We start from the raw sequence: 25,427 nt of genomic DNA, 5'->3' as shown, positions 1-25,427 counted from the left end.
AGTCCAGAACAGAGGCGTGTTGGCAGTTGGGCCCTGGGGGTGGGAAGCTGGTCAAACCCCTTGGTGGTTCAGGCAGTGGTTGATGATGTCAGTGCCACCGGAACCACCATGGTCCCTGTGGAAGAGCTTGTTTTGTGTCCAAGGCCCTTGGCTTCCCTGCAGCGCCTCCCTGGGAATTGTACCCTAGGCCCTGTGGCCAACCAAGCCTGTGTTCCTTTTCTGTGAGTCTCTGCTCACCCCCAGGAGACCTGTGTGACCACAACACACCACAGCTGCTCCACAGCCTTGTGAGATGCAGTGACTCACTCAGACTGGAAATTATTATTCCTAGGCAATAGGGATTACTTGTTGGTAGTGTCTTGCTTCCTTCTTCCAAATACCTGTTCCCATTTCTCTGTTAAAGAAGGTAAACATGCTGGACTTCACGCTGTAGTTTTCAGAGCAAGTTAAGGTCTTTGAGGAAAGAGGTTTCATCAACAGCAGAAGGGCCAGTTCTGAAACCCGAGTGTCAGTTCTGACAACACAGTCTCGGGTGTCCTCTGGGTGAGGGTGGGGCAAAGTGGAGACTAGTTAGTGTTCAAGCCCTTGCCTTCCTAGTATTGGGCAGAGGGACGACCCTGTGCAGGGAGCCCAGCAATGCAAGAATACCATGCCTGGGCCTCCTCTGTGGAAGGCTTTTGTGCACATGCAAATCTCAGAACCCTATGAGGTGTGCAGAGTCACAGGCTTCTACATTATCAGGGTCGCTTGTCCTCCGACTTTCCTCAGAGGTTTAAAAGGAGCACAGTAGGAAGGAAGGAAAAACCAAAGCCAACTCTCAGAGAGGGGGACCCCAAGTCCTGAGAGCTGAGGTTACACCATTTTGTAGGACAGTGCCGCCCCTTTCTTAGCCTAGTTCAGGTGAATGACAGTCTTGGGTGTCCAGTGGAGGAAGCCTGATGTGTATGTAGGTAGGTAGCCAGCCCTGCTAAATGGGTCAGATGCTATCTGAACCATACCCTGGGCAATCCCAGCTAGACCCATCCCGACTGCCCAGGGCCTCTTGTGGCTATCAGGAATGCACAGGTGTGGCCCTGTTGGGGCGCCTCCCCTACAGGTGCTGACTATATGGTCCCTTTCCCTGCCCATGACTTCAAGCTAACACCTGAGCTCTGTCCCAGTACAAGGCCTGGGTACCCCTAGGAGGCCATACCCCACCTTGTGACAGCCCCTGATGTCATCCTGCAGAGGTGGCTTTTTTATCCTACCTTACTATGGCTTCCATGCCTGCTACCATGAAGAGAAGACTTGCACCCAGGGTACCATCTGCCGCTTCTGCCTGCAGCCGTCAGAGACATTGCCTTAGGATTGTGCTGATTCTGTTCTTTGGTTCCAGGATTTGAAAAGCCAGGGTAACAGCCATAAAAGTGGCATTTTCTGTTTGTTGAATGAAAACTTATTTGGGGCCAGCATTGTGGCATAGTGGTAAAACTGCCACCTGCAATGCTAGAATCCCCTGTGGGTACTAGTTTGGGTCCTAGCTGCTCCACTTCCAATTCAGCCCCCTGCTAATGCACCTGGAAGGGAGCAGAAGATGACCCAAGTCCTTGGGCCCCTGCCACCTATATGGGAGACAAAGTGGAAGTCTTAGCTCCTTGCTCCTGGCTTTGGCCTGGCTCAGCCCTGGCTATTGCAGCTATCTGGGGAATGACCAATGGGTAGAAGATTGAACTCTCTTTCTGTCTCTCTCTCTCTCTCTGTAACTCTGACTTTCAAATAAATAAATAAATCTTTAAAAATTAAAAAAAAATCTCTTTGCTTTCCTTTTTTCCTGTTATCCTTTATAGAATTGTTCTAGGCAGTGGGTCTTGTTAGCCTTAATTTTTTTTCAAAATTTATTTGTTTATTTGAAAATCAGAGTTTACAGAAAGAGCGATCTTCCTTCTACTGATTCACTCCCCAAATGGCTGTAACAGCCAGGGCTGGGTAGGCTAAAGCCAGAAGCCTGGAACTCCATTTGAGTCTCCCATATGTGTGGCAGTTGGGCCATGTTTTTCTGCCTTCCAGGAGCATTAGCAGATAGCTGAATTAGAAGTGGAGCACCTGGGTACAAACCAGTGCTTATATGGGATGCCAGAATTATAGGTGTTAGCTTAACCCACTGTACCACAGTGCCAGCTCCACATTTATTTGAAAAGCAGAGCGACAGAGAGAGTTAGAGCAAGAATGAGAGAGAGAGAGATCTTGCACCTGCTGGTTCATTTGCTAAATGGCCACAACAATGTAGGCTGGGCCAGGCTGAAGCCAAGAGTCAAGAATTCCATCCAGGCCTTATACATGGGTGGCAGAGACTCAAGCACTTGCACCATGATCTGCTGCTTCCCTGGGTGTGCATCAGCAGGAAGCTGGATCAGAAGTGGAGTAACTGGGGCTGGTGTTATGGTGCAGCAGGTTAAGCTGACATCTGTAATATCAGATTTCATATTGGAGTGCCATTTCAAATTCTGGCGGCTCCATTTCTGATCCAGTTCTCTGCTAACGTACCTGGGAAAGAGGCAGAAGATGGCTTAAGTGCTTGGTCCCCAAGGCTCAAATGGAGTTCCTGGCTCCTGGCTTCTGACCATCTCAGCCGTTTAGAGAATGAACCAATGGATGGAAGAATTTTTTCTCTCCTTTTTCTGTTACTCTGCCTTTCAAATAAATAAAATAAACTTCCCCACCCCTACCCCCCCCCCAAAAAAAAAAATGAGAGTAGCTAGGTCCTGAACCAACACCCCACTCCAGAACGGAATGTGCTACACCACAACACCCACCCCTGTTTTTTGTTTTGTTTGTTTTCAAGTGAATGGCATTTTTCAAAAGGATTTATTTGAAAGATGGAGTTACAGAGCAAGGGAGAAAGAGAGGGAGAGGTCTTCCATCCATTGGTTCACTCCTAAATGGCCACAATGGCCGTTGCTGGGTCAATCCAAAGCCAGGAGCCTCTTCCAGGTCTCCCATGTGGGTGCAGGGGCCCAAGGACTTGGGACATCTTCTACTGATTTCCCAGGCCATAGCAGAGAGCTGGATCAGAAGTGGAGCAACTGGGACTCGAAATGGTGCCCATATGGGATGCCAGCACTGCAGGCTGGAGCTTTAACCCACTGTGCCACACCGCTGGCCCCCAATAGTTGACATTTTGGAGAGAGCATTTGTCTGCTGGATTTCTGAGGAGGATGGCTCTGTGTGAGTGACCCCCCTTGTGTAGCAGCACTGCTGTGTTGTCCCCCATTGCACAGGGACTCTCTCCACAGCAACCCCAGATTCAGGGAGCACCCTGGGATGAGGTAGCACACCCTTCTTCTGGAGCCAGCCTCAAGAATGAAAGTCACTGGGCATGGCTGAAAGTCACTGGGCATGGCTGGTGAACTGTGGCAGGTGCTGCATCTCCAGGAAACAGGACAAGCCAGAGTAGAACAGGTCTGGGGCTGTCACTGGCAGGCCATTCAAGCTGTTCATTGGGAGTGGTGGGTAGTGACCAGCTCCAGTCTGCCTACCCCTTCAGGTTGGAAGAGCACAGGAAGTGTGAAGTGCCCGGGCTTGACATCTGAGCTGGTGTTGGTGACAGTGCAGGAGGGGACTTTCATTGGAGGCCCCACACAAAAATTTTCATTTAGTCCTCCTATCAACCCTGAAAGAAGAATTCTTCAAATAGAACTTGGTAGGTGCCAAGAATTGACGTGGTTGGGATCACACCTATCTCTCCAACTCTAGAGTCCAGTGATGATGGGGACCCATTTGTTGGGAGATGACTGGTTTGGTGGCCAGAACTCAGACTAGCTTTGTGAGTGAGGCAGGGTGTGTTGGTCAGGCTTGGGCTGGGACTAGCACCTAGTGGGCAGCCCCAGCTCCACCCCCTTCCAGGTTTCTGGGTACACATGCTGAAGGCATGGCATCTTTCCCCTCAGAGTTAGAGTCCTCTCCACCCCTCACTGCTGTGGGTTTGGAGCCCTTGACGTGTCCTGACAGATGGGAGTGACGTGGGCTGGATTCCTAGAGCAGTCATGCTGGAGACCCTGGCACCCACCTCTAGAGCATTACAACTGGGATGGCATCTGGGACTGCCAAGATGAGGAGCTGTTTCCTCAGCCACCATCTCACTTGTGTGACTGGGACTTCCCTTCTCAGTGATGACGCAGGGGAAGTGAGTGATGCTGAAACAGGCACCTGGCACCTGCTGCCTCCTGACCTGAACGTGGATTGGCTTCTCCTTGTGTCCCCAGCCTATGATAGGTGCCCGGCACAGCAGGGAATGGGCTTTTCTGTGTGGGTGCCAGGCTGGCTGCCTGTCGGTTCTCTCTGGAGTGACGAGGCCTGTTCTCTTTGGAGAGGGAAGAATGGTGAGTTGGGTGGTGCTCTATCCGAGTATTGTCCTCATCCTGCAGCGTCAGCCGTCCTTTGTGCCTGAGCTGGCTGGAAATGACTCCTACAGGCCTCTCCCAGGCGGTGGTGCCTGCTTGTTCTCTTTTGACCTCACAACCCACTGGCCTCCCAGGCAGCCATCTCTGGCCTCGCCATACGGCGACAACTCTCACTTCCAGGCACATCTCCAGCCTCACATCAGGCCCACCCAGAGAGGCACGACAGCCCATGCTGTGAGGAAGAAGTGAGGAACGAGGTGTCATGTAAAGCTGAGGGTGGTGGGACTGGAGGGGAGGGTCACCTAGAAGGGTCACCTACCTGCTGGACCCCGTTGTGGACGCCTTAGAGGACTTAGAACCATAGAGTCATCTGGATCCAGCAGGGTATTTGTATCCCCTGCCTGTTTCATGGGTGAGGAAACTGAGACCCAGAGAAGTGAAATGTCTTGCTGAGGGCGGAGCCTTGTCTTTAGCCTGGCTGCAGGCTTCTTCCCAGAGCCCAGAAGTGACCTGTCTCTGTAAGTAGGGGTGCGATGCTGGGCGGAGCTGTTTTTCTTAAAAGAAAAATGGTAACAAGACTCCCAGTCAGGCACAGAGTCGCCCACTAGCACAATGTCATGACGTGGGCTGACCTGTTGACAGTCTTGTACACCAGGCTTCCTGCAGCTCCTGACCACATTTCCCCTTTCAGTAAACATTTCCCTGGCACATGCCAGCCGCACGTTATGCAAGGAGGACACAAAGATGCTTAATGTCATCCCTTTAGTCAGAGCACTTTGCTTCGAGGGAGAGAAACCTACCCCTATCTAGCTTGAACCTTAACAGCGAGTGACAGAGGTGTGAGGTGCCAGGTGCCAGGTCTTAGGGAACCTTATTGCTGCCTAGGCCTCTCTCTCCCTCTCCCTCTCCCTCTCCCTCTCCCTCGCTCTCGCTCTTTCTCTCTCTCTGCCTCTTTTCCTCTCTCACCTTTTGTCTCTCTCTCTTTAAATATTTATATATTTATTTATTTGAAAGGCAGAGTTACAGAGAGGTAGAGGTAGAGGGAGAGAAAGAGGTCTTCCATCCTATAATTCACTCCCCAAATGGCTGCATTGGCCAGAGCTGGGCTGATCTGAACCCAGGTGCCAGGAGCTTCTTCTGGGTCTCCCATGTGGGTACAGGGGCCCAAGAACTTGGGCCATCTTACTACTTTCCCAGGCCACAGCAGAGAGCTGATTTGGAAGTAGAGCAGTTGGGACTCGAACCGGTGCCCATATGGGATACCGGCACTGCAGAAGGTGACTTTACCCGCTACACCACTGCACCAGCCCCATGTATCTTCATTTTGTAGAGAAGGGAACCAGGATCTGTGGAGGTGAGTGACTACCTAGGGCCTACCATGTGGGAAGAGGGACAATGCTGTGACTAGTCTGCAGAGGCCCTTAGTCATACTGGCTAAGCTGGCACTCATGGCTTCAGATCTCTGCTCTCTTTAAAAAAAAAAAAAAAAAAAGTTTATTTATTTGTTTGAAAGGCAAAGAGAGAGATATCTTCCATCCATTGATTCATTCTCCAAATGCCTGCAACAGCCAGGAGCCAAGAACTCCATCTGAATCTCCAATATGGATGGCAGAGACTCAAGTACTTAAGCTTTTCACCTGATGGCTCTCAGGCATGTTAGCAGGAAGCTGGATCAGAAATGTGGAGCAGGGGCCAACACTGTGGCATAGCATGTAAAGCTGCTACCTGTTGTGCTGGCATCCCATAAGGGCGCTGGTTCAAGTCCCAGCTGCTCCACTTCTAATCCAGCTCCCTGATAATGCACCTAGAAAAGCAGCTTCTAGAAGATGGTCCAAGTCCTTGGTCCCCTGCACCCATGTGGGGGACCCAGAAGAGGCTCCTGGCTCCTGGATTTGGATCAGCCCATCTCCTGCCATTGCAGCCATTTAGGAACTGAACCAATAGTTAGGGGATCTCTCTCTCTCTCTCTCTCTCTAACTCTGCCTTTCAAATAAATAGATAAATCTTAAAAAAAAAAAAAAAAATGTGGAGCAGCCAGGACTTTAATATGGGATGAGGGCATCCCAATCCATGACTTAACCCCTGCACTAGTGTCTACACTCCAGGGTCTCTTTAACAGAGGTCAGTCTACCCAGTGAGCACCTAGCCTGTGGCTGACAGCAGACTCAGTACAGAATGTGGAATGGTTCCTCGTGAACAGCAGCCCCAGTACCAGTTTCTGCCTCTTTTTTTTTTATATATATATATATATATACTTTAGATTTTTTATTTATTTATTTTTTATTTTTGACAGGCAGAGTGGACAGTGAGAGAGAGAGACAGAGAGAAAGGTCTTCCTTTTGCCGTTGGTTCACCCCCCAATGGCCGCCGCGGTAGGCGCGCTGCGGCCGGCACACCGCGCTGATCCGATGGCAGGAGCCAGGTGCTTATCCTGGTCTCCCATGGGGTGCAGGGCCCAAGCACTTGGGCCATCCTCCACTGCACTCCCTGGCCACAGCAGAGAGCTGGCCTGGAAGAGGGGCAACCGGGACAGGATCGGTGCCCCGACCGGGACTAGAACCCGGTGTGCCGGTGCCGCAAGGCGGAGGATTAGCCTAGTGAGCCGCGGTGCCGGCCCAGTTTCTGCCTCTTGTAGAGCTAGCTGTTCAGGGCCCAGGAGAAGGTTCACTGGGGGCAGGATGACTGGATCCATGTAGGCACCTTGCACCCTTTGGCATTGCCTCAGCCGTTTGGAGCTTGTGCATTTGTTCTGTCCTGTCTTTGGCTAGCCTGGCTTCTCCCAAAGGAACAACAGAAAGTAATTGTATCAGGACAGCACAGTAGGAAGATCCTCCGGTGATCTGTTTTCTGTCCACACCAGTATTTTCCAGAGAGTCTCTAATCTGGGATAGAGTCACAAAGTCCCTGGATCTGCCATCCTCTCACCTGCCCTGTACAGTCTTCAGCCACTTGGATGTCTGTGAAGACAACTCAAACTTAGTGTTTCTGAAAAGCCTGCTTCTGCTGCCATCTTCCCTGTCTTTTTTTTTTTTTTTAAAGATTTTGTTTATTTATTTGAGAGACAGAGTTACAGACAGAGGAAGAGACAGAGGGAAATGCCCTCCATCCTCTGGTTCACTCCCTAAATGGCAGCAATGGCCAGAACTAGGCCAACCCGAAGCCAGGAGCCAGAAGCTTCTTCTGGGTCTCCCATGTGGATGCAGGGACCCAAGCACTTGGGCCATCTTCCATTGCTCTCCCAGGCCATAAGCAGAGAGCTAGATTGGAAGGGGAGCAGCTGGCACACAAACTGACACCCTTACAGGATGCTGGCACCGCAGGCAGAGGCTTACCACTATGTCACAGCACAGCCCTTCCCTTTCTCTTAAAACAGCTCCACCATCTGCCTGTTGGTTCAGGACAAGACCCTGGGCACTGCCTTATTGCTTTCACCCCTTCAGCACCTACTCCCTTCGTGGCCTGCCTGCTCTGCTGAGGCTTTGCTGAGTCTCACTCAGCCCCAGCCCTGCTGGCCACTCTTCTCGTTCTCATATGGGCTGAGCTCATTCCCTTTACCCTAAAGCTTGTTCCTTCTGATCCTCTTATCAAGTAGACCTCTGCTCAGGGTCACCCCTTCAGCAAGGATTCACTTGGCAGCCCCATCCTGAGCAGCCCCATCCCCATCCTGTTTTTTTCAGAACAGATCTGAGCTACCACATGTTTCGTGTTTGCCTCTGTTTACTTGTATGTACTCTGACTTCCTGATGGCCAGCCACTTTGTAGATACCATGGTGTAGGCCTTGGTCAGTGACCTGGTGCTGAGTGGCCAGTATTTGCCCTTTCTAGACAAAGGGAAGGCAACTCAGTGGCTGTAAATCATGCTGCAACCACTGTTACCAACGCAGGTGTGTGATACTGTTTCTAACCCCAAAATGCCTTTTCCACATGTAATCATCTGCTTACATAAACAGACTCGTTAGGTGCACACCTGTATATATCACAGGCTCTTCTTTTTTCTTTTATTTAATAAATATAAATTTTGAAAGTACACTTTTGAATTATAGCTGTTCCCCCCCCATAACCTCCCTCCCACCCGCAAACCATCCCATCTCGTACTCCTATCCCATTCTTCATTAAGATTCATTTTTAATTATCTTTATATACAGATCAACTTAGTATATATTAAGTAAAGATTTCAGGGGGCTGGCACCAAGGCTCACTTAATCCACCAGCATCCCATATGGGCGCCAGGTTCTAGTCCTAGTTGCTCCTCTTTCAGTCTAGCCCTCTGCTATGGCCCGGGAGGGCAGTGGAGGATGGCCCAAGTGCTTGGGCCCCCATGCCTGCATGGGAGACCAGGAAGAGGCACCTGGCTCCTGGCTTCAGATCGGCACAGCGCTGGCCGTGGCGACCATTTGGGGAGTGGACCAACGAAAGGAAATCCTTTCTCTCTGTCTCTCTCTCTCACTGTCTATAACTCCTCCTGTCAAATAAATACAAAAAAAAAAAAAAAAAAAAGATTTTAACAGTTTGCACACAAAATATAAAGTACTGTTTGAATACTAGTTTTACCATTAATTCCCATAGTACAACACATTAAGGACAGAGATCCTACATGGGGAGTAAGTGCACAGTGACTCCCATTGTTGACTTAACAATTGACACTCTTAATCACCATCACAGGCTCTTAATTTTGCCTGGGAAAAATATTGACCATAGGTGAGAGCTTCCACAGAAGACGAATTAGAATGCTGTGATTTTCTTGGAAAAGCTTGACATCACAACAGGAAGCAGGAAGCTGAGGTATTGCTTCACAGCACTGATACTTCTAGATGCTCCATCGCTTTAGCCACAGAGTACAGTACTCATTTCAATAATGATGGATCTGGAGAGCAGAAGTTCTAATGTCAAAGTGTCAGCAGCACTGAATTCTGTCTGGAGGCTCTTGGGGACCGTCCGTTTCCTTGTGTTTTCCAGCTTGACTTACGCCCTTTCCTCCACCTTCAGCCGGCAGTATTGGAGCTTCCGTTTTAAGACGGCCTTTGTGATTGCATTGAGCCCATCTGGCAGATAATCCAGGATAATCTCCTGGATAATTTTGAGAGTTTTAATTTATTCACTTCAAAATCCTGTTTATTGTGGAAAGCAACATTTTCCAAGGTTCTGGGGATTAGGTCATGGACATTGTTGTCAGGGCTTATTCAGCCTACCACATGTTCTGTGCATTTTCTTCCTTTGTTCAAATCTATGTAGATTGATAAGTCATTTAGGAATTAGAAAAGCAGAAAAACTTAGCTCTTTTGCAACCAACCTGAGGTGATGATAAATCTTGAATTCACAAATTTTGTTTTTTATTTTATTTTCAATTTGCTAGAAAGAGAGGGGCCAGCGCTGTGGCATAGCTGGTTAAAGCCCTGACCTGAAGCACCGGCATCCCATATGGACACCGGTTCTAGTCCTGGCTGTTCCTCTTCCGATGCAGCTCTCTGCTACGGCCTGAAAAGCAGAAAATGGCCCAAGTCCTTGGGCCCCTGCACCCGTGTGGGAGACCCGGAAGAAGCTCCTGGCTTTGGATTGGTGCAGCTGGCTGTTGCAGCCATCTGGGGAGTGAACCAGAGGATGGAAGACCTCTCTGTCTGGCTCTACCTCTCTCTGTAACTCTTTAAAATAAATAGGCCGGTGCCGCGGCTCAATAGGCTAATCCTCCGCCTGCACGGCATACCGGGTTCTAGTCCCGGTCGGGGAACTGGATTCTGTCCCAATTGCCCCTCTTCCAGGCCAGCTCTCTGCTGTGGCCAGGGAGTGCAGTGGAGGATGGCCCAAGTGCTTGGGCCCTGCACCCCATGGGAGACCAGGTGAAGCACCTGGCTCCTGCCATCGGATCAGCGCGGTGCGCCGGCTGCAGTGCGCTGGCCACGGCGGCCATTGGAGGGTGAACCAATGGCAAAAGGAAGACCTTTCTCTCTGTCTCTCTCTCTCACTGTCCACTCTGCCTGTCAAAAAAAAAAAAGAAAAGAAGACCTTTCTCTCTGTCTCTCTCTCTGTCCACTCTGCCAGTCAAAAATGAATAAATAAATAAAAATTAATCTTCAAAAAAAAGAAAAAAGAAAGAAAGAGGCCGGCGCTGTGCGTGGCTCACTTGGCGAATCCTCCGCCTGTGGTGCCGGCACCCCAAGTTGTAGTCCTGGCTGGGGCGCTGGATTCTGTCCTGGTTGCTCCTCTTCCAGTCCAGCTCTCTGCTGTGGCCCGGGAGGGCAGCGGAGGATGACCCGGGTGCTTGGGTCCCTGCGCCCGCATGGGAGACCAAGAGGAAGTACCTGGCTCCTGGCTTCAGATTGGCGCAGTGCCGGCCATAGCGGCCATTAGGGGAGTGAACCAACGGAAGGAAGACCTTTCTGTCTCTCTCACTGTCTATAACTCTGTCTGTCTGTCTGTTTGTCTCTCTCTCTCTCTCACTCTCTAACTCTGCCTGGCAAAAAAAAAAAAAAAAAAAAAAAAGATTGATTTTCCATCTACTGGTCACTCCCCAAATGCCCGCAATAGCTGAGGCTGAGCCAGTCTAAGAAACGCAGAGCCCATGACTTAATCTGGGTCTCCCACGTGGGTGGCAGGGACCCCAAGTACTTGAGCCATCATCTGCTGCCTCCCAGGATGCACATTAGTAGAAAAGTTAAGGCCGGCGCCGTGGCTCAACAGGCTAATCCTCCACCTTGTGGCGCCGGCACACCGGGTTCTAGTCCCGGTTGGGGCGCCGGATTCTATCCCGGTTGCCCCTCTTCCAGGCCAGCTCTCTGCTGTGGCCTGGGAAGGCAGTGGAGGATGGCCCAAGTCCTTGGGCCCCGCACCGGCATGGGAGACCAGGAGAAGCACCTGGCTCCTGGCTTCGGATCAGCGCAGCGCTGGCCGCAGCGGCCATTGGAGGGTGAACCAGCAGCAAAAAGGAAGACCTTCCTCTCTGTCTCTTTCTCTCTCACTATCCACTCTGCCTGTCAAAAAAAAAAAAAAAAAAGAAAGAAAAGTTAAAATCAGAAGCAGTGTGAGGACTTGAACCCAGGTGGGTGTCTCAAGCAGCACCTTTAACTGCTGTGTGAAAGGCCCACCCTTTCATGTTTTCTTAAACTTTATTTTTTAAAGATTTATTTATTATTTAAAAGTCATAGCTGCACAGAGAGAGGAGAGGCAAAGGGAGAGAGAGAGAGGTCTTCCATCCACTGGTTCACTCCCCAGATGGCTGCAACGGCCGGAGCTGTGCCAATCTGAAGCCAAGAGCCAGGAGCTTCTTCTGGGTCCCCCACGTGGGTGCAGGGACCCTCAAGGTGTTGGGCTATCTTCTGCTGCTTTCCCAGGCCATAGCAGAGAGCTGGATCGGAAGTGGAGCAGTTGGGACTTGAACTGGTGCCCATATGGGATGCCAACACTGCAGGAGGTGGCTCTACCTGCTACGCCACAGCACTGGTGCCTTCCAACTTTTAAAATCCAGGGCCATGGGAAGGCAGTGGAGGATGGCCCAAGTGCTTGGGCCCTGCACCCCCATGGGAGACCGGGAGGAAGTACCCGGCTCCTGGCTTCGGATTGTCGCAGCGCGCCCACTGTAGCGGCCATCTGGGGAGTGAACCAACGGAATGAAGACCTTTCTGTCTCTCTCTCTCTCACTAACTCTGCCTGTAAAAAAAAAAAAAAAAAAAATCCAGGGCCAGTACTGTGGCATAGTGAGTAAAGCCTCTGCTTGCAGTGCCAGCATCCCATATTGGTGCTGGTTTGAGTCCTGGCTGCTCCGTTTCCCATCCAGCTCTCTGCTATGGCCTGGAATAGAAGTCGATGATGGCCCAGGCCCTTGAGCTCCTGCACCCCCATGGGAGACCAGGAAGAACCTCCTGGCCTCTGGCTTCAGGTAGGCCCAGCTCCTACTGTTGTGGCATTTGAGGAGTGAACCAGCAGATGGAAGATCTCTCTCTCTCTCTCTCTCTGCCTCTTTGTAACTCTGTCTTTCAAATAAATAAATAAATAAATCTAAAAAATAAAACTTTTTGAAATCCATTTTTTTTTTTTTTTTGACAGGCAGAGTGGACAGTGAGAGAGAGAGACAGAGAGAAAGGTCTTCCTTTGCTGTTGGTTCACACTCCAGTGGCCGCCACGGCCGGCGCGTTGCAGCCAGCGCACCGCGCTGATCCGAAGGCAGGAGCCAGGTGCTTCTTTCTCCTGGTCTTCCACGGGGGTCCAGGGCCCAAGAATTTGGGCCGTCCTCCACTGCCCTCCCGGGCCACAACAGAGAGCTGGCCTGGAAGAGGAGCAACCAGGACAGAATCTGGCGCCCCGATGGCAACTAGAACCCAGTGTGTTGGTGCCACAGGAAGAGGATTAGCCTATTGAGCCGCAGCGCTGGCCTGAAATCCATATTTGTAGCTATAGTAAAAATCTAAATATTCTGTTAGTTTTACCAAAATAATACAGTTTCTTTAATTAATTAATTAATTCCTTTTTTTTTGCCAGGCAGAATCAGACAGAGTTATAGGTAGTGAGAGAGAGACAGAAAGATCTTCCTTCCATTGGTTCACTCCCCTAATGGCCGCTACGGCTGGCGCTGCGCCGATCCGAAGCCTGGAGCCGGGTACTTCCTCCCAGTCTCCCATGCAGGTGCAGGGACCCAAGCACTCGGGTCATCCTCCGCCGCCCTCCCGGGCCACAGCAGAGAGCTGGACTGGAAGAGGAGCAGCCGGGACAGAACCGGCGCCCCAACTGGAACTAGAACCTGGGGTGCCAGCACCACAGGCGGAGAATTTGCCAAGTGAGCCACGCACGGCGCCGGCCTCTTTATTTTATTTTTAAGATTTATTTTATTTATCTGAAAGACAGAATTACAGAGAGAGGCAGAGACAGAGGTCTTCCATCTGCTGGTTCACTCCCTACAATGGCTGGAGCTGCACTGATCCGAAGCCAGTAGCCAGGAGCTTCCTCCAGGTCTCCCATGTGGATGCAGGGGCCCAAGCACTCGGGCCATCCTCTGCTACTTTCCCAGGAACACTAGCAGGGAGCTTAATTGGAAGCAGAGCAGCCAGGACTCGAACTGGTGCCCACATGGCGTGCTGACACCAGGCTTCATGCACTTTGCCACAGCGCCAGCCTCCAGTCTGCTTTTGAAAAAAAAATATTTGAAGTACTTAAATTTTTATCTTAGGTTTTTTGCTAATGTAAGCATCTGTTGTTTTGGTAATGGTTATTAAGCTCCTCTAGACTGAGACATAAATTTCACCCAAATAACCTTTATTCACTGAGTAGAGATGACTGCTCCTGGTAATTTGACTAGTTTTGACTAATCAAATGAGTAAATTATTGCATGGTTTTCTAGAGTATGTGTTGCTTCAATCTGAGGAAGTGTAGACCTTCTGGACAGTAAAATCTGCGTAGAAGATCTGACACACAGGATCATCCTTATGTGAGACAGAGGTGTGCTGACAGTGGGAACTGGTCACTGGCAGCACACACATGTATGCTTGTACACACACCTGTACTACCTCTTAGACTCCTGTTGTGCTGGGCATTGGGGAACTGGTATGAAACTGTGTGGTGCTTGACCCAAGAGCTCACTCATGATCATGGCATGGAGGGGGCAGGGTGAGTCTCAGGCACAGTGACTGGTGATTGGAGAGGCTGAGTAGCAACCAAGCAGTATACCAGGTGACAGGGGGCCGTGTGCTAGGGGAGGGCCAAAGAGTGTTATCTAGGGCTTGAAGGGACAAGCACTGGGCTTGGATCATAATGCATTGTCAAACTAGGAGGACCCGTGGACATCACTAGTCTGTGGGCATAGTTCTGCGAGAACCCCTTGGCACAGCAAATGGCCCTCCTGAAGGACTTCTCAGGGGAGCATTTGAAATGGGCAGAGGCTTTGCTGAGTAGTGTGGCCCCGTGGCCACAGGAGCAGTGGACTGGACTTTATAGAGGAGAGCTGTGCTGGTTGAACAGCACCAAGGAGAGCTCGACCTTACCCCTGGTATCCAAGACCCTGGTAATGGTGTGCCTGCCACAGAGGGTTATGGGGTGTTGTCCAAACAGTGGTCAGTTACTGATTGCACATGAGAATTTGGCATGCTCTGTATGAATGATGGGGGAGGGAGAAGGGAAAAGAGGGGAGAGTTGCTGTGGCTGCTGTGTACCATGGATTTCGGTCCTGAGTGAGAAGCTGGTGGGCATGCCTGAGGCCACCAGGAACAGCCTGAGCCAGGCCTGGAGAGACGAGTATCTCCTTGCTTCTCACTGCTATGCAGCTGGCTGCCCATCATCTGTATCTTCCACAGAGTTGTTGTCAGGAACTCCCGAGCCTCCCAGCTTGGTGCCCAGGAAGGGACCGTGACTGTGATTAGCTTCATCTACCTGCCTTTTGTGAGGTGATGTGCGCTACTCTGCCTCAGAAGAGCTATTTCCCTAAGACCAAGTGACTTGTTTCCCCACCAGCAAAGAAAGGCCTCGCCACTGCTGGGCCTGTCAAACTTAGAAGTTAGGTTGGTGCTCAGAGCAGCACCCTGTCCCTGAGCCAATGAGACAATGAGAGAGAGGCAGAGAGAAGGGTCTTCCTTTTTCCATCGGTTCACCCCCCAAGTGGCTGCTACAGCTGACGTGTTGCGGCCAGCGCGCTGCGCTGATCCAAAGCCAGGAGACAGGTGCTTCGTCCTGGTCTCCCATGTGGGTGCAGGGCCCAAGGACCTGGGCCATCCTCCACTGCCTTCCCAGGCCACAGCAGAGAGCTGAACTGGAAGAGGAGCAACCAGGACAGAACCAGCGCCCCGTCCAGGACTAGAACCTGGGATGCCAGCGCCGCAGGTGGAGGATTAGCCTAGTGAGCCGCGTTGCCGGCCTCTTTCTTTTCTTTCTTTTTTTTTTTTTTTTTTAATTTATTTTTTGACAGGCAGAGTGGACAGTAGAGGGAGACAGAGAGAAAGGTCTTCCTTTTTGCCATTGGTTCACCCTCCAATGGCCGCCGCGGTAGGCGTGCTGCAGCCGGCGCACCGCACTGATCCGATGGCAGGAGCCAGGTGCTTATCCTGGTCTCCCATGGGGTGCAGGGCCCAAGGACTTGGGCCATCCTCCGCTGCACTCCCTGGCCACAGCAGAAAGCTGGCCTGGAAGAGGGGCAACCGGGACAGGATCGGTGCCCCGACCGGGACTAGAACCCGGTGTGCTGTCACCGTAAGGCGGAGGATTAGCCTAGTGAGCCGCGGCGCCGGCCTCTTTTCTTTTTTTTAAGATTTATTTTATTTATTAGAAAGGCAGAGTTCCAGGGGGAGGGGGGCAGAGAGAGAGAGAGAGATATCTTCCATCCACTTCCATCTGCTGTTTCACTCCCCAAATGGTTGCAATGGCTGGAGCTGAGCCAGTCTGAAACCAAGAACCAGCAGCTTCCCCCAGGTTCTCCCATGTGGGTGCAGGGACCCAAGGACTAGGGCCATTGTCCACTGCTTTTCCAGGAGCATTAGCAGTGAGCTTGATCAGAAGTGGAGCAGGGCTGGCGCCGTGGCTTAACAGGCTAATCCTCTGCCTTGCGGTGCCGGCACACTGGGTTCTAGTCCTGGTTGGGGCGCCGGATTCTATCCCGGTTGCCCCCCTTCCAGGCCAGCTCTCTGCTATGGCGCAGGAAGGCAGTGGAGAATGGCCCAAGTGCTTGGGCCCTGCACCCACATGGGAGACCAGGAGAAGCACCTGGCTCCTGCCTTCGGATCAGCAAGATGTGCCGGCCACAGCAGCCATTGGAGGGTGAACCAACGGCAAAAAGGAAGACCTTTCTCTCTGTCTCTCTCTCTCACTATCCACTCTGCCTGTCAAGAAAAAAAAAAAAAAAAAAGAAGTGGAGCAGCCGGGACTTGAACTCGTGTCCATATGGGATGCCAGCAGTGCAGGTGGCAGCTTAACCCACCACACCACAGTGCCAGCCCCGCCTTCATGCTTTTTCCTGTGTGCCCTTCCTGGCATGACTGCCTTCACTCATCCTTCCTGTGTTAAGCCATGGCACACTTCAGAAGTCTTAATTTTAAGTGGGTAAATGTTTAATTATTTGTGCATGTATATATCTATGTAAGCACAATATGTATTTTTTCTTCTTTTTTTATTGTTTTTTTTTTTCTTTTTTTTTTGGTTGTTCACAATATGTATTTTTTAATACTTTCATCTGGTACTCTGAAACTTTGCAAAATTTATCAGTTAGTTATGGTGGGTTTTTTTAAGATTCTTTGGAATTTTTTAATACATCAATAATTTTCTTTTTTGTTTTTTAAGATTTATTTATTTTATTTGAAGTGTGTGTGTGTGTGAAGTGGAGGATTAGCCTGTTAAGCCACGGCGCCGGGCACATCAATAATTTTCTAATAAGCAGATGGTAGATAAGTATATGAAAAGATGGTCACTGGAGAAATGGAAATTTAAAGCCACAATGAAGAGTGAGTGTTTAGCCTGACTGTTAAGATGTCTGTACCTCCCATCAAAGTTTCTGGGCTCAGTTCCCTGATCCATCTGATAGCTCAAGTAATTGGGTTCCTGCCACTCTCATGGAAAAGCTGGGTTGAATTCTCAACTCCTGGCTTGACTGCAGCCCACCCCCAGCCATTTGTGGTCCATTTGGAGAGTGAACCAGCAGTAGATGGGAGCTCTTTGTCTATCTCTCTCTGTCTCTCTGCTTCTTGAATTATTATTATTAATAATACTAATAATAAAACTACAATGATAATAAAACTACCATATACATACTATAAATAGGTAAAAGAAAAAATACTGAGCAACAGAATATCAATTGCTGGTAACGTTGTGGATCTCCTACATTGCTGATTAGAACATAAAATAGCACAACCACTCTGAAAAACAGTTTGACAGTTTCTTATCAAGTTAAACATACACTTATCTTATGACTCAGCAATATAACTTCTAAACACAGTGTTTACCCAAGAGAAATAAAAACATAGACCTCTGTGTAAATACCTGTTTGCCTATTCCTAATAGCCAAAAATTAGGAACAACTTAAATATCATTAACTGTTGAATGAGTGGACAGAATACGGTGTAGCTATAACAAAGTACTACTCACCACTAAAAAGGAATGGACTACCAGAACTGCTACCAAGGATGGCCGTATTCACTCCATATTCTAAGATTCCATCTATATGACGTTCTTTTTCTAAAAAAAAGATTTATTTTTATTTATTTGAGAGACAAAGCCAAGAGGGAGAGAGGGAGGGAGGGAGGGAGGGAGGGAGGGAGAGAGAGATCCTTCCTCCATCCTCTGGTTCATTTCCCCAAATGTCCATAATGGCCAGAGCTGAGCCAATCTGAAGCCAAGAGCCAGGAGCTTCTTCCAGGTCTCCCTCATAGGTGCCAGGGGCCCAAGGACTTGTACCACCCTATGCTGCTTTCCGAGGTGCATTAGCAGGGAGCTGGATCAGAAATGAAGCAGCTGGGACTCAAACTGGTACCCATATGGGATGCTGGCCCTGTAGGCTGGGGCTTTAACCCACTGTGCCACAGCGCCAGCACCTATATGACATTCTTAAAAAGACAAAACCTTAGGAATAAATCAGATAAGCATTGCCAGGGTCTGGGACTGTGGAGAATGGATTCACTGCAGAGAGCCAGGAGGAAACTTTTTTTTAGCAATGAAAGTGATTTGTTGACTAGAGTGCTGATAAAATAACTGTACACATTTGTTAAAATTCAATTGAACTGGACAGTTAAAAGGGGATGAACTTATTCTACGTAAGTCATAACTCAATTTAAAAAACATTTGAACAACCCACTGTGATGCATTTCCGAGCTCAGCTCCCTGCTCACTGTCCTTCACAAGGCCTCCCTTGGTTGCGCTGTCTTCTGATGAGTCCCTTCCAGGTCGCTCATGATTTGGGTTCCTGTTAACCAAAGCTCAAGGTCACTCCTCAATGGGGCTGACCCGCAAGGCTCACTGCCAGACTGTGTGTTGGGCGCAGTCAGACTCTGTCTGCAGTTGGTTCTGTGAGAGGCCATAAGTGCTGACTGAGGTGGGGGCAGAGTGGGGAGAGGGGGCTTCTGTGATTGTCTTGCTCCTTTCTCAAGTACCTCTACTCATCTGTTGCTGCTCTCTTCCCCCACAGGTTGGGACAAACATTCCTATGGTTACCATGGTGATGATGGGCATTCTTTCTGCTCTTCGGGGACTGGGCAGCCCTATGGTCCCACATTCACCACAGGAGATGTGATCGGCTGCTGTGTTAATCTCATCAACGGCACCTGCTTCTACACCAAGAATGGCCATAGCCTTGGTAGGTGCATAAGAGAGCTTGGAGGGTCTGCCCTATGGAACCTCTTTGATTAACGAGCGGCTCGAAAGCCTTGGAGTCAAAGCAGTGTCACAAAGCCTCTGCAGAGTTCTGGGGAGCCACAGCCATTTCCAGGAGCTGGAGTCATTTAAAGTGGGCAGAAGGTAGTGGGGGCACATTCTTTATTAATGCGTCCCTTCAGGAGCATTTATCAAGCCCAGGGTGGGTGCTGAGATTGCAGTACTGTGCTGGTCATGATCCTGGCCTGTGTGGCACTTGTTGAAGCAGGATCTGGCGTTGAATAAGTTTGAGAGGTCCAAGAACAAGTACACACAGTTGTCTGTAGTGGCAGCTTGCATGTCTATGACCTGGCCCAGACTTTGGTCAGCTCTTCTGATGATCAGTTTGCTGGTTGCTATGGAGAGCAATAATGAGGCTGCACCAGTACAGGAGGTACACATAGGCTAGAGTTGGATGGGCCATATCTCCTCTGATCTGTTCCTGGTTAATGGGCAGCAACTGGGCAGAGTTCCATTGAAAAGTCCTCTTTGGTGAAACTACAGAGGATGGACTAGTCTAAAGGCCAGGGGAAGAGATAAGTTGGCCTGAGATGAGTCAGTGGTGATGGGTGCAGGTAATGGGAATCAAGTCTGACAAAGCCCCGGGGCAGCCTGACAGGGCATAGTGACAGGGAAATGCACTTGCAAGAAGGAAAGGTGGCCAAGTGGCTGCATCAGTAGTGCTGTCAATCAGGATGGTGACAGTCCATGGTGGGTGATGGAGGTCGGAGTCCTGGCAACTCTATTTCCAATCCAGCCTCCTAGTAGGTGATGGCTGAAATGCCTGGGCCCCTGCTTCCCATGTGGTAGACCCAGAAAGAGTTCTAGGCTCCTGGCTTCCGCCTAGCCTACTGTTCCTGTAGTAGGCATTTGGGGAATGAACCAGCAATGGGAGCTTTCTCTCCTTTGTCTATCTCTTCCTCTCTCTCTCAAAAAATCTGGTTTTTAATTAGAAAAAAATTTAGGATTAGAACTTCAGAGATAGACTGCGGTTATTCCTCTTTTTTTTTTTTTTTTTTAAGTTTTTTTTGTTTTATTTGAAAGGCAGAGTTAGAGAGAAGCAGAGGCAGAAAGAGAGAGAGGTCTTCTATCTGCTGGTTCATTCCCCAGATGGCCTCAATGGCCGGAGCTGCACCAGTCTGAAGCCAGGAGCCAGGAACTTCTTCCGGGTCTGCCATATGAGTGCAGGGACCCAAGGACTTGGGCCATCTTCTGCCGTTTTCCCAGGCCATAGCAGAGAGCTGGACCAGAAGTGGAGCAGCCGGGACTTGAACTGGTGCCCACATGGGATTCTGGTACTGCAGGCGGCAGCTTTTCATACTATGCCACAGCACCGCCCTGACTGTGGCTATTCTGATGCCTTGCCCTACTAGGCACTGATAATATTTGGCCACCCAGGCCTCAAGGTGGTACCCAACTATTGGCCTGGCTACCTCAGTTGGCCAGTAGTCTTAGATCTGGCCTCACTGTAGTTCCCCCAGAATGGTATATTGATAAGACTTGGCAAAATCCTACCAGCCATGCTATCACAGGCTGTACCAGGAGAGAGAGCTGAGCATTTTACTTGGAACCTGACTCCTGAAAGGGCTACTTCCCCTGGCTTGAGGAGCAGTAAGAAGGTGTCTGGTGTGGGCATTTGATGCAGCAGTCAAGATGCCTCTTGGGATGTGCACATCTCATATTGGAGCCCTGGGTTTGCATCCTGGCTCCACTTTTATTCCAATTTTCTGCTAATGTGTACCCTGGGAGGCAGCAGGTGATGGCTCATGTGCTTGGGTCCCTCCTGTCCACATAGGAGATCCAAATTGACTTCTACAAGCCTCAGCTGTTATGAACATTTGAGGATTCTACTAGTGGAAACAGATCGATCTCCCTCTTTTTCTCTCCTTTTAAATAAAAATAAATAAATTTTAAAAAGAATCACAATTCTAGATATATTAAAAATATATATGTATAGTTTTAAAGGTGGGCTGCCACTCCCCCTTGTTCCCTCTCTGGCTTTTCCAGGAGATGAGCCCAGCTGGAATCAGGAGAACTGAATGGGAGTGGGGTTTGTCAGGTTCTTTAGCCAAGTGACAGGAGCTAGCATTCATCAGTGGACACCACAGCCCAGAGTAGGCGAGAAATCCTGGGGAGCTAGATGGCTACGAGCACTGCTCAGACACTGCAGGGCTGATCCTGGCTACAGTTGTTGAGGTCCAGCTGGTCAGCACCTAGCAGCTGGAGGCCACAACCAAGTTCTCAAGATGACTCTGTGCTGTGCACTTTGTTTTGCTGACTCTAGCTATCCCCCCCACCTTTTTTTTTTAATAAGTTGTTTGATTTTTTTTCTTTTAAGATTTATTTGTTTTATCTGAAAGGCAGAGTTACAGAGAGGCAGAGGCAAAGAGAGAGAAATAGAGGTCCTCCATCTACCGGTTCACTCCCCAGATTGCCACAATGGCCGGAGCTGCAGCGATCTGAAGCCAGGAGCCTCCTCTGGGTCTCCCACGTGGTTGCAGAGGCCCAAGGTTCTCGGCCATCTTCCACTGCTTTCCCAGGCCACAGCAAAGAGCTGGATTGGAAATGGAGGAGCTAGGACTCGAACCCAGGACCTATATGGGATGCCAGCACTGCAGACAGCAGCTTTTCCCACTACGCCACAGCCCGGCCCCTAGCTATTTCCTGACTCTGGGTTCTTTTGCTGTCACAGTGTCAGGGTCCATGTTGTGAGTTCTTGTCCTGTACCCTCCACCACACGCTCCTCTGGAGCCGCACACAGTCTTGCCTCCTTGGATACCTGCCCTCTTCACATCCCTCCAGCTTGTACACTTCCTTTTTAAAAAAAAATAAAATATTTTTTTGAGAGGTAGAGTTACAAACAGAGAGAGGGAGAGATAGAGAGAAAGGTCTTCTATCCACAGGTTCACTCCCCAATTGGCTGCAACGGGCGGAGCTAAGCAGATCTAAAGCCAGGAGCCAGGAACTGCTTCCGGGTCTCCTATGCGGTTACAGAAGCCCAAGTGCTTGGGCCATCTTCTGCTGCTCTCCCAGGTCATAGCAGAGAGCTGTATCAGAGAAGGAGCAGCCAGGACATGAACTGGCACCCATGTGGGATGCTGGCGCTGCAGGCAGAGGCTTAGCCTACTGTGCCACATGCCGGCCCCCAGCTTGTACACTTGCTCAGAGCATGGCACCTGCTGTGGAACACTAGGTTTGGAGCAAACTCTGCTGACCTCTGTGCACCAGCACCTCCTCTTCCCTGGGCCCTAAATGTGCACTGGGACCACCAGAGGACCATGAGCTCTTTGTCAGTCAGTTACCCAGGTCCCAGGGAGCTCAGGCCACTTTAATATCTATCCAAACTCACCGACTGTTTGTTGTTTTTTTTTTTTCCAATTTATTTTATTTATTTGAAAGACAGAGTCACAGAGATAGGTAGAGAGAGAAGTCTTCCATCCGCTGGTTCACTCCCCAGATGGCTGCAACGGTCGGAGCTGCGCTGATCCGAAGCCAGGAGCCAGGAGCTTCCTCCGGGTCTCCCACGTGGGTGCAGGTCTCCCACGTGGGCCATCTTGTACTGCTTTCCCAGGCCATAGCAGAGAGCTGGTTCGGAAGAGGAGCAGCCAGGACTAGAACTGGTGCCCATATGGGATGCCAGGGCTTCAGCCAGGGCTTTAACCCGCTGCACCACAGCGCCGGCCCCTCACCGAATGTTTTTTAAAAACTCACTCCTAAGTGGATGATTTTTTTAAAAGATTTATTTATTTGAAAATCAGAATTACAAAGAGAAGAGGGAGAGACACAGAGAGATCTTTTATCCACTGGTTCACCCCTGAAAGGGCCACACAGCCAGGGCTGGGCCAGGCTGAAGCCAGGAAGGGGCCAGGAGGTTCTTCCAGATCTCCCTCATGGATGCAGAGACCCGAACGCTTGGACCATCTCCCGCTGTTTTTCCCAGGCCATAGGCAGGGAGCTGGATCAGAAGTGGAGCAGCCCTGGCTGCTGGTGTATAAACTGATGTCTATATGGCATACTAGTGTCAAAGCAGTGGCTTTACCTGCTCTACTACAACCCTGGCCCAAGTGGATGTTTTTTATAGAACTTATGCAAGACCTCACACATCGTATAATTAAACTTCATTTCATAGTAGACTGCATGGTGTTTCAGCATGTCTAGTTTGTCTGTGGTCTTGCTTACCTAATCCCAAATACTTCATATCCTTTTCTCTGTTGTACAGTATTAACCTGAAATTTGATGAACACATTTGTATCTGTTTATTTGAAGATATTAATAAAAAGAAGAATACAGAGCTAAAATGTGAGTCCTTTAGTGTATAGTTGAGCTAGTCCAAGGAGTGCTAGACATTTAAGAATCACTGAGAAGCTTAGACCTTGCTGAAGAGCGGGTTTGGCCGTCCTCTGTGTTTTGTAGACAAACTGCAGTAGAGAGGCAGTGAAGTCGGAGCGTCAGACAGCTTAGTCAATCTTCCAGTGTCCCTGGTTCCTTTTTTTTTTTTTTTTTTTTTTTTAATTTCTAGTTGTTTCATTCATCTGAAAGGCAGAGAGACAGAGATTTCTCATCTGCTGGTTCACTCCTCAAATGCCCACAACAGTTTGGGCTGAGCCAGGCGAAACCCAAGAGCCTGGAATTCTGTCTGGGTCTCCCACGTGGTGACAGGAACCCAACTAGAGCCATCACCCTTGCCTCCTCTCACCATTGCCTTCTACCACCATGCACATTAGCAGGAATTTGGAATCAGGCGTAGAGTCAGGACTCGAATCCATGCACTCCAGTGTGGATGTGGGGATCCCCAGTCGCATCTTAACTGCTACACAGCACACTTGCTCCTGTTTCCTCTTCATGAGCCTCCTTGTTACTGATGTGCTTCAGAACCTCTTTAGGAAAGCACAGTGCTGTTTCCTGGCTCTGGCCTCCTGCGCCTTTTGTCTGTCAGAACCCACCCTGTGTGCCAACAGTCAGTTGTCTGTGTAATTATTAGTCACATGCCATCTCTTGATGGTGCAGCAAGTACTTTGAGGGCTAAGGCTTCAGCTGTTTCCCTAGTCCTTTTCCAAGGCTTGGCTCCTAGGAGGCCTCAGTAGATACTTGGTAGGAGGATGAATGAATGAATGAACAGAGATGGGAGATTCAGGTCTCATCTGCAGAGGCTATGTGCACTTGCTGAGTTGTCTTCACATAGCTCTGTGCTGTCTCACAAAGTCTTTATATTCTTGGCCTCAGTGACTACTGGCCTACATCTGTTTGGCCTGGAGCACTTCTTATCAGAAAGTTTGGCTATCCTGTTCTCATCCAGCAGCTTTGCCTGGGCCTGAGTCCCAAGGGCCAACTCAGGTCTTGTCACCATGGCCTTGCAGAGGCTCATGAAGACCTGGAAGGCTGAGGAGGTGGAGTAGCCTCTACCTTATTCCTCTGGTAGTATTGCAAGGCCTCATCCTTCCTGGGTGCCATTGTGAGGCAAAGCCAGACTGATCTGGGTAGATCACTCCCTGCCTCACCCTGTGTCCCAACTGCAGCCAACCTGTGCCTAGACCTGAGTTTCTGAAGTGGCTTTCATCGAATGCCGCATTTTCTCCTTCCTTTCTTGAAGTGAGCGATTAATATTACTGTTTTTTCAGATGGGCTCAGAGAGATTGAGTGATTTGTTAAACGTCACACGCAGATACCTGGTGGATCCTAGACTGCCCCTTCCAGGGTTTTGTGGGCCTCCTTGAGCCCAGGAAGAAGTAGCATCCTGGCCACACAGATCTGTGTGGGTAGCTCCCAGGCAGACCTGGATACTGGACTGTGGCATCTCCTCATGGGTGCAGAGGGGCTTCCGAATTTAACCCTGCCAGCTCTGTGACTGCTCTCTCTGCATGTGGGGCTCAGAAGTGCCCTCAGAGTGGGCATTTAGCATAGTGCTAAGTGCTTGGAATGCCTGCATACCTTACCTAAGTGCCTGGTTTGAGTCACAGCTCCTCTGTTTGCAATCTAGCTTCCTGCTATTGCATACCCTGGGAGGTACCACTTGATGGCCCAAGTAGTTTGGTCCCTAAAACCCTTATGGAAAATGTGGATGGAGTTCCAGGCTGGCTTCAGCCTGGCCCAGCCCTGGCTGTTGTAGGCATTTAGGGAGTGAACCATTTCCTTCCCTCCCTCCCTCTCTCCCTCCCTCCCTCTCTCCCTCTCTCTCTCTCTCTCTCTCTCTCTCTCTCTCTCTCTCCCTTTCACATAAAGTGAAAATAAATATGTAAATAAATAGGAAGTAAATGACCTCAGGCAGGCGGACCATGAGGTTGATGTGCTTCCCTCAGTGAGGTACCAAAAGAGCCCAGCCAAGAATATAAACCATCCCTCTGTACCTGTGTTTTCACCTGTAAGCTGGCGTCAGAGACAGTACACTCCTTGCAAGGTTGTGCTGAGGAAGAAATGCTTCCTTTTAACACCCTTAATCTCTTGCCCAGCAGAGGGGATGCACAGGGCACATGTTGCCTGGCACAATGCTGGCCCCAGCTTCCTTGGAGACCTATCCTCAGACCTTCACCTGTGCTGTCTTGCTGGGTTTTCATTTCTTTTCTGGGCTGAGGTTAGAGGAGAAGTCTGGGGACCTTCAAGAGTCAGCAGTTTGAAAACATCTTAAACCCAAAGCTCAGCAGCTCCTAGAATTCTGTACCTAAAAAAATGGGAAAGCTGAATCCTTAGGAGCTCTCAGTTGGTCCTGAGTGGTTTCTCAATCTCAACCAGCGTTTCTGGGCAGTA

At 49.8% G+C, this 25,427-nt stretch overlaps 1 protein-coding gene across 1 annotated transcript in view; it reads left to right on the top strand.

Moving 5' to 3' along the window:
* RANBP10 (RAN binding protein 10) overlaps positions 1-25,427 on the top strand; it is an 83,256-nt gene that overhangs the window by 40,375 nt on the left and 17,454 nt on the right. Inside the window, exon 4 of the mRNA XM_062175848.1 lies at positions 18,463-18,630. Coding sequence (XP_062031832.1) covers positions 18,463-18,630 — 168 coding nt within the window. The remainder of the gene's footprint in view (positions 1-18,462; positions 18,631-25,427) is intronic.

Source organism: Lepus europaeus, chromosome 19 (assembly GCF_033115175.1).
Source record: "Lepus europaeus isolate LE1 chromosome 19, mLepTim1.pri, whole genome shotgun sequence".
NCBI lineage: Eukaryota > Metazoa > Chordata > Mammalia > Lagomorpha > Leporidae > Lepus > Lepus europaeus.
The sequence above is the reverse complement of the archived record's forward strand: the minus strand, read 5'-3'. Positions and strand labels throughout refer to the sequence as shown.